The sequence below is a fragment of the Strongylocentrotus purpuratus genome, unplaced genomic scaffold (assembly GCF_000002235.5).
Source record: "Strongylocentrotus purpuratus isolate Spur 01 unplaced genomic scaffold, Spur_5.0 spur5_scaffold_4, whole genome shotgun sequence".
NCBI lineage: Eukaryota > Metazoa > Echinodermata > Echinoidea > Camarodonta > Strongylocentrotidae > Strongylocentrotus > Strongylocentrotus purpuratus.
Window position 1 is genome coordinate 200,730 of NW_022145610.1, and position 19,121 is coordinate 219,850.

At 37.2% G+C, this 19,121-nt stretch overlaps 2 protein-coding genes across 2 annotated transcripts; both read left to right on the plus strand.

Moving 5' to 3' along the window:
- Positions 1 to 994: 994 nt before the first annotated feature.
- LOC105440444 (adhesion G protein-coupled receptor B3-like) lies at positions 995 to 12,261 on the plus strand. The gene is made up of 14 exons (XM_011670561.2): positions 995 to 1,055; positions 2,078 to 2,215; positions 3,325 to 3,474; positions 4,507 to 4,621; positions 5,485 to 5,570; positions 6,466 to 6,506; positions 7,282 to 7,482; positions 8,018 to 8,092; positions 8,424 to 8,547; positions 8,935 to 9,157; positions 9,358 to 9,535; positions 10,242 to 10,300; positions 11,191 to 11,320; positions 12,154 to 12,261. Exons 1-14 carry the CDS (start codon positions 995 to 997, stop codon positions 12,259 to 12,261), a joined length of 1,689 nt encoding a protein of 562 aa, XP_011668863.2.
- Positions 12,262 to 13,190: 929 nt separating this feature from the next.
- Positions 13,191 to 17,851, plus strand: LOC105440442 (adhesion G-protein coupled receptor D1-like). Its single transcript, XM_011670556.2, has 6 exons — positions 13,191 to 13,293; positions 14,017 to 14,170; positions 14,969 to 15,035; positions 15,536 to 15,703; positions 16,046 to 16,217; positions 17,149 to 17,851. Exons 1-6 carry the CDS (start codon positions 13,195 to 13,197, stop codon positions 17,332 to 17,334), a joined length of 846 nt encoding a protein of 281 aa, XP_011668858.2. The 5' UTR covers positions 13,191 to 13,194; the 3' UTR covers positions 17,335 to 17,851.
- Positions 17,852 to 19,121: the final 1,270 nt, after the last annotated feature.

Below are 19,121 nucleotides of genomic sequence, written 5' to 3' on the forward strand. Positions count from 1 at the left end.
GCCCCTGGTTGCTCATCTGACCGTAGTTAAATACCTAAAACCCCTGAGCTTCCGGGGGCTCTGCCCCCTGGACCCCACCAAGGGCCCTATAAGGCGGGCCCCTGGATGCTCATCTGACCATTATTAAATACCTAAAACCCCTGAGCTTCCGGGGGCTCTGCCCCCTGGACCCCACCAAGGGCCCTATAAGGCGGGCCCCTGGATGCTCATCTGACCATTATTCAATACCTAAAACCCCTGAGCTTCCGGGGGCCCTGCCCCCTGGACCCCACCAAGTGCCCTAGGGCGGCCCCTGGTTGCTCATCTGACCGTAGTTAAATATTAAAACCTCTGAGCTTCTGGGGGCTCCCCCCCCCCTCTGGAACACGTCAATGGCCTTAAAGAGGCCCCTGGATGCTCATCTAACCGTAATTAAATACCTAAAATCCCTGAGCTTCCGGGGGCTCAGCCCCTTGACACCCTGCCGAGGCTGGACCCGACGCCAATTTACGCTCTACCTGATCGTTAATACTTCACTTTGAAAAACGTTCCGCGGGACCTGCATGTAACGTGTAAGACTGGTGGTGATGCAGATTTTTCGTCTGCCCCCCCCCCCCCTTCCGAACGTTTTTTCTCATTACGTCACTGCCCTCGGAAGGTGAGCCCCCTGGAATGTTTGCCCCCCCCCCCCCCCAATCCCAAACTGCTTCCGGCGCGCCTGCTAAGTGGTACCCGTCGGTCCCCCATGATTCCCTTTTTGTTATGTTAATTCAGAGCTGATTTGATGAGATAACCACCTGTCAGTGACCACGCAGGGAGGTCTAATCCTTCCTGGCCAAACTAGTGCAGATATGCTTTAAAATGAAGAACTCCTTTCTTTGGTGTTCTTTCGAGGCAGCTGCCTCACTATTCTTTACGTCTCACTTACATTTCACAGAAAACGTTTGACGCTATCTCAGGGAAGTATGTGGGCGACCAAGACGCACAGGTTCAAGTGGTCGATTCTCACAAAGACATGGGAAAAGCCCTCCAACCGGAGAGCTCTTCAGACATCTTTACGCTTCAACCGAAGTCAAGTAAGTAGCTTCCAGCATGCAGCATGAAGCCTACAAATTAATTTTTTAAGAAGTTTGGAAAGATGACTAAAGCTCAACACAAATATAATTACCATGATTGATTTGCCCTGTTAATGAAACGTAATTATGAACTTGAAAGTTCATGAAATAAAACGCATTTCGATGAAGCATCCGTAATTTGTTCCGAATTTTCCTTCTCCGAACAAATTGCAGAGTCTGACTATGAATGTGGCAATCCGTAAAAAAAAAAAAACTAACCGCCCTTAACACGCAGACATGGTCTTTGAAAATCTTTAGGGAATTTTTTCCCATGAAAGTCATTGCTGATTCCAAAATACGTAAGCCCTAGGGGGTTAGGTATTTTTTATGTTTGTATTTTGTCGGAAAACCCCACCCTTTGGTATTTTTTTTTTAAATAAAAAATTATACCAATGGCTTACCTAAAAAAGTTGACCTCCCCCCCCCCCCCCCCCCCCCCAACGGAGCAAAATGTCAATTTTTAAAATTATGAGACCAAAAAAGTGTCCTCTTACCCCCCCCCCCCCCCCCGCTTATTCAGCGGCTGGCTGAGTCGTTGCGATTTTTTAGGGACTCCAAAAAAAAGTGTACGCTTTCCCCCCCCCCCCCCCCCCCCCCCCGCTTATTCAGCGGCTAGCTGAGTCGTTGCGAAATTTTGGGCCCGATTTTAACCCCCCCCCCCCTTGAAAAAATCTTGCGTACGCCACTGCTACAGCTAGGGAGAACGGGTAGCGCAGCTCCCCCTCCCCCCCCCCCCTCCCCACCCTCCCCACCCCCTATCAAAGAAGAAAAAAGAAAGAGAGGGAGGGTGAATAGAGGGGAAGGTGGAAATCACGAGAAAAGAAGACTCGCGATTGGTCTGTACCATCCCTCGCATGCACCCTCCCCTTCCTCGTTATCAAAAAATTTCATTTTTAAGACCGCGGTGCCCTCAATCCAGTGCCCCCCCCCCCCCTCTTCAGAGGATAGACTCACACTACGCCCTTGTGACTAATTTTGTTTAGAGCCGTGTTCTGGAGACTATTGCAGCTATGAGTCTGGTACGACTGTATCCTTCTGGGTGGAGATGCCTCCGGCCCCTCAGGAGACTCCAGAATCGGTTGGTGAACTAGGAAACTTTACCTGTCTTGTTAGAACAGATGGTGAGTTACCTTTGTCTAGTCACATTTACGTTTGATACCTAACGAAATATGGAATGGGGAACCATACACGTCATAAATGACCATCATAAATGGACCGCTGATATTGAAGATCAGCGATCTCTTCGCACAAGGTCAAAAACTTTTGGGAATCACACTAATAATAACAAAATGTATTCTTTTAAAAAAAATGTTCTGATGCCAATTAATTTTTTTTTTATTATTAATATATCAAACGTTTTGCATCATTTTTGGCAAAGGATCGAGTACACATATTTTGCACTCTTTGAAGGACATGGTTAAACTCTGTTAATCACAGTCTCGAGGTTCAATTCATGCATCTCCATTATCTAAAGACTAACACCAAGTATCACGTGGTACGCATAGGCAATGGGTTGATCCTGGCGCTCGTCTTTCGCCCCGTCTTGGCTTAAAGACCCTACCCGATGAAAATACAACTTGATATAAATGGAAAACCTAATGAATGTAGAATACAATCATAAAGGAATAACAAATATTTACCCTTTCATTATTGCACAAAAACAATTAAAACATCATTTCAGCCCCCTCCAAATTACGGGTCAACATGGGTCAAATTTTGCCGAAGTTACAGTGACGAAATACCATGTGGACCCCCATCGGTTCACTTATATAGCTGATGCGATGATCCGTGCTTAATTAATGCAGAGTCATTGTGAACATGCATACTCCACATTTAAGATGGTGTCATCAAGTCGATAGCAAGTTTTTAGGTCGACAGCTTTCGATTTTCAAAGCTTTCGATTTTGAGTTTCAGAGAGCTGATACTCCTCTGACAGACACTAAAGTGGCATATAATTGTAATATATGGTTTATAAGCTTTCAGTTGATTATAATTCATTCATTTCATCTTTTAGTTCGGATATGGTCTTTAAAAATCTTCTAAACTCCCACAAGATACAGGGAGCTGATTGATGATCTAAAATAATTATGTATGTCTCTCTGAAATTGGATTAATTCCTGCAATGTAAAATATTTTTCCTGATTCTAACTATTCAAATTTATGAATGATACTTATGAAACATTTATCATTTTAACAGCAGCAAGTTCTTTATTCTGCTGTTTTCATGTAGACATATCCGAGTACTCGAATTATTCATTCTGCAAGTACTCTTCGAATGACGCGATCCTGACGACGGGTTCGGAGACGTGGTCATTGTTTCAAGATGTCATCGATGCATCATCGTCTGTTTGGACATTCGTAGTCGCTTCGTGGAAGGGCGGTACGCATTCTATTCGTTTTCTTCATTTTAAAAATTCCCATTTGTTTTATATATAAGTCATCTGTACTATCTTCCATGTGTCCTTATAGTTCCATATTGATCAAAACTAAACTGAATTTAATTGTCTTTACATTTGATTTTCGTTTTATGACTTCATTTCCTTAGTTAAGAATTGATGGGTGGGGAGCTGAATGAAAATCCCATCACTGTAGGTCAGTGGGATGTCTGTATAGGCGAAACAAGTGACATATATTTTCTCGTCGGCAATAACAGTTTCAGTATGCTAGAAATTATATTGCTCTTCGTACTGTCGATTACACACCATGTGTTATTCGTGCACGAAGAGACCTGGGCAGCGTTTTACGAAACTGTCAAAAGTACAAGCTCGCCGAGATATCATTGAACCTCATGTAAATTTAACACGCGTTTTCATGGGATGTTGGTGAACTTGTACTTAAAACGGTTTCGTGAGACGGTGCCCTTTTTTTTGTTTACTAATTCTATGCATGATTCTTGAACAAATGTTGCTCTAGACCACTCAAGACCTTGTCAGAGACTTGTCAGACATAGCAACATGAAATTTATGCTAATCGGATTCCATCAATAGAAATTCCATTGTGAATGGTAGGTGTATTAAATATCTAGAAACCAGAGTCTCTTGAGAGTAACATGCAACATTGAAATACATAAATAAACAGGTCTCTTGAGAATCACGCAAAAACTGAGCAGAGAACAGTCATGTAAACACTGCTGTAGTGGATGAACCATCTTAAATACACTATACAGACTAAATTATATCTTTAAATAAAGCTGGATGTGATTTTTTTCATCCAACAAAATTATATGAAATATTTTTTAAATCAAAGAACTTCTCTTATTTTTTCATTTTTTTGAACAGATTTCAGATCTCGGTTGTAAATACCCTCTATACATAATCCCCATTTTCCTTACAGCCATAAATATTGACTTGTAAACAAATAAAGATCACAACAATTTTGTTGAGAGAGGCATTGATATGTTTTGTCTTCGTAGTTGAATTCCGTGGTTGTGTATGGCCGGAGAACCTGACCTGTTTCGTATGTCATACATTTGAGATCTGTGAGGGTTGTATGGATGTCATTCACGACGGACCTCTCTTCTTGGGATGGTAAGAGAATACATGGAAGAATGCATGATGGGTGACGGACCACATTTCATCGTTTTCTGTTAGATTTCTTTTCTTCTTCTTCTTCGAGCCTTGCCGGGGTTTTAAAAATGATAAACTTTTGTTCACTCCGTAGAGTATTATTTGGCTATTGCTAACAAATTTGATCGACCACCCCTTTGTTCGCATAGCCTAGTATATTTGAACGGACCAGGGGCGGCAGAGTGTCTTCCAAAGTGGGTGGGTCACCCTGCAGAAGGGAAAAGGACACTCATTAGAAAAGAAAGAAACGAAGCCCGTCTCAACATAAAGCTGGTACTTATCAGAGATAGTAAGAGGCACTTCTTGTACCTGAAAATGGGCACTTTTTATTACAAAGGAAAAAGCTCACTGTCTTGTCGATAGAAACTTGACACCTATCAGATTTTAATAGGAGCATTAATAAGAGGTGCAAAGGGGTATTTATGAGAAGGTAAAGGGACCGGTGCTTTAGAAGGGACACCTCACAGATCGGAATAGTGGCAATCATCAGAAGTGGAATGGGGCATTTAGAAGAATGTGGAACGGGCACCTATTAAAAAGAACGAAGAGGCACTTTTCTGTTGTGAAAAGGGGGAGACTTTTGGGGTACTTGAAATAGTGGGAAGCCCTGTGCCCCGGGAGCGCCACGTGTGTAAAAGGCAATGAAATATATATGATTTTCAGCATCAGATCCCATTGCATCTCCGGAACATTGTAAGAAATGGTAGCAAAGGCAAAGTTTTAAAAAGGCACAATATCTAATGAAAATATTTCGCAGATGAAATAATGTATGTAGTGTTAACAAAGAAGTATTAACGACTTATTTCTTTTTCTTATAATTGAAGGGATAGAGTGTCTTTTGACGAGTTTGCGATCTGGAATCGACCACTCGGGGATGAAGAGATCATACATCTTTTCAATCAAAGTGAACGTGAGAAACTCAACTTATATCAAGTTCATCACGTGCCAGCTAGGACTAGACGTCTTTCATTATAGATTTTCACGGACTGGACATCTTTCATTGTGGCGTATCACATACTTAACAACATTCTGTGTAACTTGTCGCATATTGGACATCTTTTATTGTGACTTGCCACGGACTTGACGTCTTATATTGTGACTGTCACGGACTTGACATCTTTTATTGTGACCCGTCACATAACTATGACACGTTTCATTGTGACTTAATTGTCACGGACTTTACATCTTGTATTGTGACTGTTACGGACTTGACATCTTTAATTGTGACCCGTCACATATCTGACATGTTTTATTGTGAATGTCACGAACTAAACGTATTTTCTCGGGACAAGTCACAGGCACGTTCCTAAGCGTAGGCCTACGATGACTGAAATACAAACAACGTATTTCTAGCTCATTTGTGACTTCATTCCTTCGCTGTGATTATGGCGTTAAAAAGATAAATGTCGTATTTTTTTTTTATTCCTTTCATTTAAATAATAAAAATAGCCTAATAGTCCACTCCAAATTTTATTAAACCGAAACGGAAATTCCTTTTGCCCAATTGATCGTGAGCCCGGCAACCACTGAGCAGCGCCAGATCGACGTTGCTCTATCTCTTATTGTTGAACGCCAAACAAGGTAGCAACAACTCCCATCTTTTAACGTCTTTTGGTATGACGCGGCCAGGGTTCGAACCCATGACCTCCCGGTTGTGAGGCGGACGCTCTACTGACTGAGCCAAACCCAAACCCAAACCTGTTTTTTTTTTATTAATATGGCGTATGCCAAGTAACACTTTCCATCTTTATCTATCTTAAGATTTAATGGATTAATAGTGAGAATCGTTTCCTTTCCTTTGACAGCACGAGCAATTCTAGACGACGCGGATGACATTGCTAGTATGGTAAGAAATCTTTCTATAGAGTTTTGTAGCATAAGGCAATGACTTTCGCATTCTACCGAATATCCCAAATTACATTGTACAAGGATATCATTGCTTTGCCGGGAATCGAACCCATGGTATTCTAATCTCCTATCAATTTTCAATCAATTCGATGATGAAATCATGGTACTAGAATTAAGGCACATAATTACTATAAATTGTTTATACATTTTGGTGTATTTACATATAGGTACCTCCTAGGAGCCTACTAACATCAGGATAGTTGTATCAAGTTGCCTAGTAACTTTAGAGCGTCTGTTGAGTGCGTTGTGCATGGTTGTCGTTAGACCAACATCATGTAAATTTTAGTTGCATTATAATAATATGAAATTAGTGACTACAAATATAAATAGCGCATACTGAAAGTGTGTATGATAGAAATATACACAAATTTTAAAGCTTTTCATGAAGTAATTTTTATACCCTACCATGTTGAAATTTCTTCACATAATGATAATGAAGGGTAACTATGCTCAATATCTTATTCGCAACTGTGCTGTCACGAATGACTAAGCACCAAGTTCTTCCAAAAGGTTTAGAAATTGAATCAAAATCACCTCGTACCAATGTAGCAAATATGTGTCAAAAGCATAAATGCATTTCCTTTTGCTTTTTTTTAAATGGCGTTGTACATTATTTTGAGCAGAAAAAGTGTTAAGCCTAGTCTACTCATATTCACAACTTCGAAGTATGCTGGTATTTTGATTGCATCATTTTCTTTTAAACGTTTGTTTAGATTGACATGTTGGAAGGTCAAGAGAAGCTGGGGATCGACGAGGCGACTTGGATTCTGCACAGCGAGCTTGAATTTGTGCAGTCAGATGATAAGGTTACTAATGCTGAGGACTTAGAAGTCATTACTCAGCTCTTCACTACTACACTTGAACGCACAGACACCGAAGATGCCATGCAAAGTGAACTTTTAGAAAACCTGCAGGTAAAATTAACATCCTTCTTCATTTCAAATCAACCCTCCTGTGGACTGGACATAGTCTAGAACATTTGAAGGGACTCTATTCATCCTACTTAAGACACCATGGCAATAATTGTTTCTCTAATAACCCCTAGTTTAACAGTTTATATTTTGTTACTGTAATTCACCCTACACATTTATTTATATTACACATTGTTAAGAGTCCGAAGTAACAGGGATTTCTTTCAAATGACTAAATCTTTTCTCAAATAATTATAGATTATTGCAGTCCAGGAAATGTTCACAGAATGTTGTAGTGCGGATGATCTGAAAGAAGAATAAGGAGGAGAAGTAGAAGAAAAAATACATATACATTGATATTGAATATCCCCCCCCCCCCAATAAATTCACAAGTACATTCACTGAGAGATTGAATAATGTTGGTCCGTACTGGAATCAGATTAGTGGGCAATTTTTATTCAGATTATCAATGAAAAACTAGAATGTTTACTTGACTTTTCCCTGATTTGTTATCCTATTGTGTTTGACCACTAATCAGATTGCATTGGATATCGTGAGTGAGCTGACTGAAGACGTCAAGGGATTCCTTTGGAACCAAAAATCAAACAAAACGGTTTGTATAGATTGGTTGATATGTCCTTCAAATCAATCATTCTAAAACGTTGTATTGAGAATAGGCACGATAACGGGAACTTTTATATTTAATTTCTTTTGTGATGCAAACCTTAGTCCTAAAAACTGAATAACTAGAAATATGCCAATCTTTGTTTATTAAAAAACTGGGAATCGGAGATTATGGAAGTGCTTGAAAAAAAAATTGTCATTCTTTGTAAAATATTATACCTCACTTCGTTCGTATCGTCAGTAAATCTAATGGATCAAAATTTCCCAAATGTCCTATCCATAATCAATCGATGATCGATGTGCGTTCATTTCACCCTCAGGATACCATCCCATGCCCATGTTCACTAACGTCTGGCTTAGGCGACTTCGCAAATAACATTGGACAGGCTCTTGTACTCCTCAATGAAATAGAGGAAACTTTCATCGTCACCTCCAGAAGAGCAGGTTAGTTATTTGAATTTTATAATAAATTATCAGTTTAAAATGCTTTCCATCTCAGCCCGTTCGTGATGAGCCCATGTTATATACAATTCATCCAATATTAGGCTATTGAAATAGTAATGTATGTATGTATATACACCTACTCACATACGATTATATATTTTGTTGGTAGCTTGTTTGATGCATATTTCATTTCGACCTCAATACATCTTCAACTAATAATAAGTGTAAAGTCTGACAGGCATGAGTATTGTTATAATTATTATTATCATTATTATTATTATTATTATTATTATCAATATTATTATTATTATTATCGCTTCTTGTCCCAAAACATGTTATCATTCTATCGTTATGATTAATGATATGATTGCTTGCTTGTATTTCCAGCTGCTCAAATTACACCTGTTACGGCGCTCTGGGATAACTTGGATGTTGAAGAGGACGATGAGTTGGTGATTGCGCTCGAAACTAAATCTGCTAATGCGAGTTATGGGGAAGGAATTAGCCCCGATGTCGAGGTTTCCATACCCATCAGTGTACTTAAAGAGGAAGAAACCGTTCTAGTAATCGTGGTGATCTATGACAACCTACACGACATCTTCCCAGCAAGGTAAGATCAATTTCATCAATCTCCCTCACTCAGTTAGATCATCCTCAATATTGTTCACCTGTTTCTAAGAATGAGAAGTTCGGGATATGTGTTAATATTCTGTAAACGCTTATCCAAAACCAAATGAATAAACTGAATTGATCAGTTGACTTTCCTGTAATCCGAATACTAGGAAAACCAGATGTTGATTATCATTGCAGGGATAACTCAACTTACTCACCATCCAGCAATGTAAGCACTGAAGTGGACTCGTCAGAGCAGACCAGGTTCATTGCTAGTACTGTCATTGATATTACCTTCATCCCTACATCAAACTCCTCCGTCACATTCGACACGCCCATCGTGATCGTCTTTGAGCTTGAATCAGAACAACTCAAGGTCAGTTATCTCCAACGTTTTCATTTTTAAAAGAAAGAGAAAACAAATCTTTATTTCATCAAATGCCTGCTCTGTGCTCAATGCTTTTTATCCTTATTTTTTGGCTCCTATCGTTGCTTAGATACGTTGTCAATAGTCACTATTCATAATACTGTGCCGGTACTTGTTTGGGTATTTTTCATGTTTATTTTATGGATTTAATTTTAAAGTAATTTCATTTCAGCACTATCAAAAAGCAGTGTGTGTATTAAAGAATACTTACTGTTACGTCATCTATTACCCACTCTACTGAATATGTATGTAATTATGGATACCATCAACATAAGTGCCTGGGTAGTCAAAATATGTAGTAATTCCAACTTAATTATCTATATAATAAAAGATTGTGTTAAATTATAATGTATTGACTAATTTTAGATTGTTAAAGAACAATTGCTTTCTCAAAAATAGCCAGACATAGCATAGCACCTACTGACAAACTTCAGCTGTTTGACAAGGCTTAGTAATGTAGCTTGCTATGTATCGGGGCTATGTGACTGCCACGTTGATATTCTCCATAAACAAAAATATATAGAAATAGCAATGAATCCTTAATAACATTTTGGGTTGACTTTCATGCATACCTACATGAAGAAATTTTAATCTGAGATTATTCACAATTTTTCCCCTTTTCTTTCCCCGTTCTTCTGCTCTTATTGACTGAAAGGATGCATCTAAATACGACAAATTTTCAAGCTCATGTGTGTACTGGAATACCAGCTTTGAGTAAGTAATCATATGCTATCATATCTGCTGAAGGGGACGTTTCCAGTATTCAATTGACATTCTGTAGTGGATGGAAATATGATCTGTCATTATAAGTCAAATTAAAAAATCTTGTTCTCTTGTCCAATGTAGCACTCAACATACTTTTTTCAATGTTCGTACATCGTTTTCATTTATAAAAAAATAAATTAAATTAAATATTAAAAAAATCAAGTTTGTGACATATGTGATTTCACATTTAAATCCTTTTTCCAGTATTCAACAAATAGTTCATTGCAGATTACCATTTTCTTATATCTAAATGATAGGATAACTCTTCAGAATTAGAAAGCACTTTTATTGTATAAAAGAGCGAACAATCTATCATAACAGCACATATCAAAATTTGGTCGGTCATGTGTATCGTTGTTTTTTTCTATCTTAAAACAAAAAGAATTGTGGAAAGACACCCTTCGGATTGATAATAAAATTAAGACTTTCAATCTAGAAAGGAACAATAGGCATATTTATTGTTTTAAAATCAGTGATACTGTTAAGTGATTTTTTGCCAAGAAAAAGGAAAAATTGTGTAACATTTGTTCCGCCAATTGATTTAGTTAGTCCCTCTATGGGTTCCGTCGTCACTCTACAAAGAATAAAAGCCAATACATGACTCGCCGGTAATACATGTATTTTCTAAATTTTGAAGATGACTTACCAGGATTATCCCCAAACTCCCCATCATTAAGGAGAATGTAACGGTAATGCTGATACATTTTGAAGGTATAAAACATTCCCAATTGCAGTATAGACAGAATTGTTCTCCCTTCTATATAAACACTGTCTCTGAATATGATGCAATGAAAAGCTAGTGATTTTCTTGAGCTACGTGACCGTGATTTATTTAACAGGGACAGTAAAACTGTAGGAGCTTGGCTTACCAATGGTTGCGACATGACTGATTATAATAAGACACATGTTACATGTTCCTGTTATCATCTTACACACTTCGCTGTCCTCATGATTCGGGAACCAGGAAAGGTAAGGACATAATCTTTATTATATTCCACATACTAAGAATCTTGCTCTACGATTGGTCAAAATTTAATCACGTGATGAAAGATAGTTCGTCCATCATTGATGGGAGAAGAAAAGTTCGTTATTTGCTTACTATCCGTATTATGCACTCACATGGAAGGAAGCGACGAAGGTGTCGCGATTCACTAGTTACGTTACGAATCACGGATCACCTGGTTCACGGTTTGAGTCCCATCGCGGCACTATAATGTTATTTGCAAGACCTTAATCTACATTTGCCACACTCGACCCAGGTGAGGCAAATGGGTTCCTTGCAGTAATTATAATTCCTGGTACCGGTATGAAGGAAGGCCCTGAGTGCTGTGAGCACCGACACGGTAGCCCAGGAGAGTCGGGTTTATATTGGAGCACCTTGGGCACCTTGCGTGGTTGATATGTACGCTATAGAAATATACGATATTATTATCACCAAAAAGTCATGTCTTGAATAGAACCGCACTCTTGCAGGAAATTCTCCGACAGTTTGAAAACTCTTAGAACTCCCGACGCATCTCACATGGCTGCATGTTTGTCAACTCATGCATTTTAGTTTTGAATCTTGGTTGGTCTATGAGAAATAATAATTACTAAGGTAAATCTCTGTTTGGTCTATGAACAATAACCATTGCAAGGGTAAATCTTTGGTTGGCCTATGAAAAGTAAAATCATTACTATGGTAGTAGTAGTAGTAGTAGTAGTAGTAGTAGTAGTAGTAGTAGTAGTAGTAGTAGTATCAATGTGTTGGGACTTATATGAGCTCTACCAAAATGGAAGTTGAATCTGTTTCTGTTTTATAGATCGGAGAACATCACGTGAGAGTACTAACAGTGTTATCTAACATTGGATGTGGTCTGTCGGTCTTTGGATCAGTAGCGACTGTGATAGTTTTCATCATTCTAAAGTGAGTATATATCCTTCCAACAAAAATCACTAATAATGTTGTATTAGCCTGCTTTTTCGTAGTCGAGTGGTTTAATCTCTTGACTGGAAATGCCAAGCTCGTGGGTTCGAGCCTCGGCTCGGCACTCAAGACATTAAGCAAGACATTTTATCAACATTGCTCCTTTTATGCCACCCAGGCTTTAATTGTGTAACCAGTAGGATGCGACCATCACTGTGGTTGGATTGTTAGCATGTGCCGCCCGTGTAAAAGCGACTGGTTGCGATGCTCCCCGAGGAGTGGTGAATGTGCACTGTGCAGAATAGTAATTGAATCCAGTGAATGGGGTCAAAAATAATACTGTCAGCACTAAGTCAGTTAATGGTAATGAAGCGGGTATAATTAGTCAAGACTTTTAGTCGTGACTTCCTTCTCTAGTCTGATAAATCTAATCTGTGACATTTAGCCTAACAAAAAGAATCGCGTGTCGGCTGCCAAATTGTATTTGACAACTGTTTTTAACTTGACATAAAATTCTTGGCTATTTGCTTTTTAATCGGAAATAGAATGATTTACAAATAGTATGACAATGACATTGGTGATATTACAAAAAGGCATGCATCAGGTATTTTTATTCTTATCTTATAAGAGTATATATTTAATATCATAAGTTAATATCAGTTGCCTTAGTAAAATTTGATTTCGGTTAAGTATTGCAAGAAGTTATAGATTTTTATTTTAAAATATTTCTATATTGACATAATTTACCTTTGATTTCAATGAACAGAACTTAAATTTTGAAACTAAAATATAGAAGAAATCAAAAGATAAATATTGATAAATTGATACCTAAAGTCAATAATAATGAAAATAATAATTAAAGCATTTTAGTTCTTCTAAATTTCAATATGTTCATTTCCTAAGCTAGACCACCAATACTTGCATTTCTCTTTCTAGGATGAACACTGATCGTGTGTTGATACACAGCAACCTGGCCGCATCCATAGCAATGTCTCAGATACTCTTTCTTGCTCAGGGTTCTCTCGAACCTATGACGGTATGTTCACTTCACATTAACAAAGACGAATATAAGTGTGACTGATATTTATTATAAATCCACTTACTTGAGAACGTTCATATTTGAATAAAAGCAAAGAGATTCATAGAAAAAATGTGAAAAATTGTCAGTTGTAAATTCTTGTAGTCATGAAGAACACTTTACATAATTTATGGGCAACTCCAACCATGATTCCCTTTATGTTTTATGTAGCACAACATCCTACATTTGAAGGGGGTTCCAGGTGTTTATTTCTATTTATCAATTAGTTTCTTTATTTCTTTGCAAAAAATGCATGGTGTATGATTCGAAATGATGTCCTCTATGCCCTCCTTTTCGAAATGAAGCTCATTCTCCAATTATTAAAAAAGAAGTATAATTCCATTAATTTTGTGGACATGTATTACTATAGTGAGTCGCAAATAATGAAATGAAGTTACCAGTTTTTGTGGTCATCTTGAAGAATGTCCGACTCTCTTATTTCTTGTCATTTTCCACTCCTTTCATTGGCTATTTTGTTTTAGTTTTTGTGTTGCTGTTTTTTCAATTTTCTGTTTAACTTTTAACCGATTTCATGGTTCATCATTTACTGTAAAACTCATAATCAAAAGGTAGGCGTATTTCCATTTACCCCCTGTATTAAGGGCTCTCCTCATCAAAGCTTTTATATCAATATTAATGAAGACCTACCGTTTAGCGCTATTCATTGCCTTTCTGTTTTAGATTGGATGTCAGGTAATGGCTGGTATCATGTATTATTTCTTCACGGCTTCGTTCGTGTGGATGATGATTGAAGGACTGCAGCTCTATACTCAAGTTGTTCTTGTCTTCAATCAGGAGAGTAGTAAGATGAGATACTACCTGCTCGGTGGATGGGGTATGTCGCATCTAAACTTCCATTCTGTGTTTTATCTTCCCCCAGGAACATGGTGTTTTGAATAACGTCACCTGATAATAGCATTATGTAGTTCTCTCTTTTCAATTATGTCCAAAGGCTAATATATTCCATAGTTACATGTAAACTTGAGTATAGAAGCGGGAAAAACTAGTACTGCACCTATAGGCCTAAACAGCACAACATTATTCTTGCTATTTCAAATGCTGATACAATATTCATTTTCTTACAGTCATGTGGAGTTTTTTTTAATTTTTCCATTGCTTCCGGGTTCCCATAATTTAAAATGTCCCGCGTATCATGTTGTTACTGACGTCGGTTACTCAACTAACATCTTTAATATTGGCATTCTAGCCTTGAAGATAAAGTTCTGGTCATGCGATTGCACTGCGAAAGAAACGGTGTGGAATCGATCAGAAAAATTGATCATGTAGCATAATTTTATTGGTGTGTACTGCAATGGTCTGAACTCATCAAAATAATAAGAAATTAAGCCCAGTCTTGGAAAAAGTAACAAGCACTGTTCACAGAAAGATGTATATGGGACTTAACAAGCATGTGGCATAAAATGAGGCCCACATTTTGAAGCTGTTACATGTCATATTTCGAATATGAAGGCATTTAAAGAGCCATGCTTTTCAGGGAACATTTTCTTCTCTGATGTCCTTCCACACTTGCATAATAACAATGAAAACACTCACAAATTATTTGTCACCTCTCCCCAGAACTCAACCTTCTCTTTAAGCATAGGTTAAACTCTGAACGTTTTCATTTGTTTAGGAATCCCGTTGCTAATGACGGCAGTTGTGATTGGATCAACCTTAGATAGCATTGGACGACGAGCTGAGTAAGTTAATTAGCATAAAGCAGGAATTCTAACATTTTATTTGGTATCTCTAACAGTCATTATCGGAATTTGGAAATCGCACGAAATTCAACATCTCCTATTGTATCTAAATAATGAATAAAATATGAATAATTAGTTAATGAAGCGTCCGTTCAATGTAAAGATAGGTTGATATAATTATAGTGAATGCCCTTTTGTTTCGTTTTGTGATCAATTTTTTGAAATCTTAAATGACAAAAAATCCTTAAAAAACCTAGAAAGCAATTAGAAAAACTGGTTGCAAAAGGAATGGAGAAAAGCAACAACAACAAAAAACAGTATATTACATACTTCTCCTTTTTAAACAGTAAACCTAGATTATTCTGCTTGAAACATTTTGTTTTCGTTAATGCAAATACCTAATTGAAGAATTTCATTTTCTCTTTATTTTTTTCTGAAATGTTAAATACATGTAAGGAATTGAAAGCTTAATTTGGATACTTATTGTTGTTGATTTCTAGTGCCTGCTGGTTAGATTATTCGGACAACTCGATCTATTTCTTCGTGATCCCTACTCTGTGCGTGGTGGTTGGTAACATGGCTATCCTCACTCGTGTTACGGTCGTCATTGTCAATCTCAAGAACCATGATCAACTCAAGAGAGACGGAGCAAGATATCAGAAACTCAAGTAAATACAACAATGTTTATACTTTGATTATTAGATATTGATAGAATGATTGCAATTGTTATAACCTTGAGACGCTGCATCACTCGATAGTGAATACATGCTCACATAAACGTTATACAAACTACTTATGCAAAGCAAGTATGATTTAATGAGTACTATAAAAGTTGGCCTAGTTTGATGCACGATTGAAAATGAGTCCGAAAAAACATTTATATATTAATTTACAATATTCCATGTAATTATCTGAACCACATCGTGTCATAACTTTGGATTTTCTATATACCAGTATATTTGTATAAAAGCCTTTTGTTGTGATTGATGGCCTTTGTGTGCTTGTTTTAGATACGCGTTGAAGGCCTCGCTCACCATCTCACCTCTGATGGGATCGACCTGGTTGTTTGGTGTGTTTACTCTGGCCGATTCATCTAACCTGACGTTCCTCTATATCTTCGTGTTATGTAACTCCATCCAAGGCATACTCATCTTCATTCTACACTGTCTTAACAGCCAGGAGGTAAACCACCATATCGCTCGTCTTTTCTGCCAATATCATCATCATCCATTGTCATTATTAAGTATTAAAGAAAAAAGGTACTATGTCCCATTTGCAGGCCCAAAATGAAAAGGTTAAATTCCAATGGCATTTGAAAGACAATACTAATTTAGAACTTCCCCCCCAAAAAGGGGGCTTGAAAATGTATTTAAGTGGGAAATAACGACTATTAGTTGTCGAATCGACTTAGGAGCTATAGAGCCAGTAAGTAATAGTCTGATTTTTCAGACCATTGTTTCGAATGGTCGTACGTTTTATGCTGCGCAAAGATTCAATCAGTTTAATTTTGGCCATTACAAGAAGTGGGTTATTGATGTAGACAAATGCTCATGTACCCTTTACAGCTCATTTTATGTATGTTATTACCAAAGATGAAAAAAGCCAGTCAGTCACTCAATAGTGTCTGACAGTGCAGTGTAGCAAGTAAATATGATTCCTTGCATAATTTGAATATTAGGACACTGCTAACGTTTAAATTTCACGGATAGGACATACATGACATATATCCATAATTCCTGCAAAGTTCTACAGAATTTGATGTTGGCTACAAAAGGGACATAGTATCGTTAATATGTTGTATTCCATTCTTGGTAAATTTGTGTACGTGCCTTTTAATCTCTATCGTAATCTTTGCCAATTTAGTCGTAGGACTGTGATCATGGATTTGGTTTTCTCCAATTAAACCTTTAAATCAAAAAGTGACTTCACAATCACATTTCTTTTGTGTTTGAACTTAATATGTCAAAAAGTCATTCAATTTATTTTGTTAGCCTTGCAGACAACTGATTCAATTGAAGTCTTCTGAAACAATATATGTGTCTATAAAGCTCGGTTAGACTTGCGTTGTAATATAGGAATAAAAATGAGACTTATTTTGATAATTATGTTCTAGGTTCGTGATACTTTCAAACGTCGCATGGAGTTGTATCACATTGGTCGTTCAATCCGGCGATTTAGGATCCAACCTCTGAGCAGCTCTATGAATGACTCTACCTGTACTACAAGTGATGGCAAGACAATGCGTAGTACTATCAACACACTATCGTCATTCGTTAGCAAGGAACAGAAGAGTTCTTAGACAACTGCATGGCGAATATATTAATTGGTAACTTAATTATCAAAATCAGACTGGTACTTAGAAGTACAGTTATACAATAATACAACAGAGGCTTCTATCAGGAGCAAAAGGGGCCGGTTTATTCTAAATTATTGGTGATTAAATCCTCAATAATTTGTTATAGATGAAGGTTAATTATCGTTATTATTATTTTGCTAATGTTATTTTCATTATTATTATCATTTTAACCATTATTATTTATAAAATTATAGAAATAAAGGTTGAATCAACAAGGCGGGAAATGAGATAACAATGACGATACTTTGTTATCAAGACCTTATGTAAACTTTGTTTCATCATCCTCGTCATCCTCGTCATACACAGGACCTTATTATGAATCGTAGATGGTAGGACTTTAACTCTGAGTGACAAATATGATCATATTGTTTGCCTTCAGACGTTCTTTAATATATATACAGTTTAACAATCAATATTAAGTGTTTAACAGACACCATTGAGAAAGCTAATCAAATGTTATGGTGACGAAGGCTCTCTCTCTCTCTCTCTCTCGCGAGCTAAAGCAATGGTTCGAAGTTAGCCATACTCGATACTTGGGATTTGTTCTCAATCAGTTGTGACGTCGCCTTATTTATTTTCTCCTTTCTCATTTCACATGAGAAAGATCTAGGATATTCATTTTTATAAAATGAATAAACCTTTTTTTATTTGTTCTTTGTGAGCAGTGTAACTAGATAAATGCACACAAGCGAAATATAACATATTTATTAATTAAGATTATCATTGTTTTATTCGTATTCGTATTGTAACAAAGTTCACAGAAACAAAGTGGAGAGGGTGGAGAGCATAGTGTCATCTCATCGGGCCATCTCTGTCCACCCTCCCCCTCTCTAACCTGGATGTTAATGTACTTTTCTTGATGTAATGGTTAGTTTTGTCACCATGTTGTATTTGTTCAAACCGAAGAGAGAAAGAGTTGGAATTACATGCAGAATTTTGCATATTTTATTTCCAATTTTCAGAGTTGATAAATAGATCTTTAGCACATCGGATGATGAAGTTATTAAATGATTGCGCTTTTAAGTAGAATAGAAAATTAATATGATTTCATACAGAACTATTTGGTTTTTTCCAGTCCAAATTTCCCACAAGTTTAACATTTTGTTTGCCATCAATACAAATCGTTCAGTCAACTGGTACATGTTACACATGGAATCGACATATTCATTTACCTCAAGATAAGAACTTTCAGTAAGGGGTTGGGAGGGGGAAGGGAGTGTACTATTATGATGGGGTGCTTATGCCTGTCTGTGGAAAAAGTGCCTTTAATCGCACCTGCACTTTGAAAGATAAACAAGTTTTAAAAGTAATTTAGAAGACAAATAAAGCGAAGCTTTTCTTTGCTACCCGCTAAATCTTTTCAGTGTGATATTAAAGATGAAGTATCTCTTAGACTGCAGAATGATCTAAGAAAACATTAATCACATGTAATTCGTTTCGTACATGCACAATCGTTATTGCGTCATCGTTGTTGTATCATTAAAGCGAAGAAGTCTACTTTAGAGTGACAAGTATACAATAGTAGTGACATTATTATCATTATCATTAGTTTCATAACTATGACAATTGTTTGTGTAATATTAAGTACTTTAACTCACTTGTGTCACGGTCATCATTGCTATCGTTGCTATCATTGGAAATCAATTAATATATTACTACTGTTGTTTGATTCACTTTTAGCACCTAAACACGAAAATAATTGTCATTGGTATATTATCAGGCGTAGAGGC

Excerpts from the sequence above, each read along its gene's own strand:
- LOC105440442 (XM_011670556.2), top strand. The coding sequence starts at position 13,195 with ATGAACACTGATCGTGTGTTGATACACAGCAACCTGGCCGCATCCATA. Across the intron at positions 15,036-15,535 it reads AGCATTGGACGACGAGCTGA|TGCCTGCTGGTTAGATTATT; the intron begins GTAAGTTAATTA and ends GTTGATTTCTAG. Across the intron at positions 16,218-17,148 it reads ACTGTCTTAACAGCCAGGAG|GTTCGTGATACTTTCAAACG; the intron begins GTAAACCACCAT and ends ATTATGTTCTAG.
- LOC105440444 (XM_011670561.2), top strand. The coding sequence starts at position 995 with ATGGGAAAAGCCCTCCAACCGGAGAGCTCTTCAGACATCTTTACGCTT. Across the intron at positions 5,571-6,465 it reads TCTTTTCAATCAAAGTGAAC|CACGAGCAATTCTAGACGAC; the intron begins GTGAGAAACTCA and ends TTCCTTTGACAG. Across the intron at positions 9,536-10,241 it reads TTGAATCAGAACAACTCAAG|GATGCATCTAAATACGACAA; the intron begins GTCAGTTATCTC and ends ATTGACTGAAAG.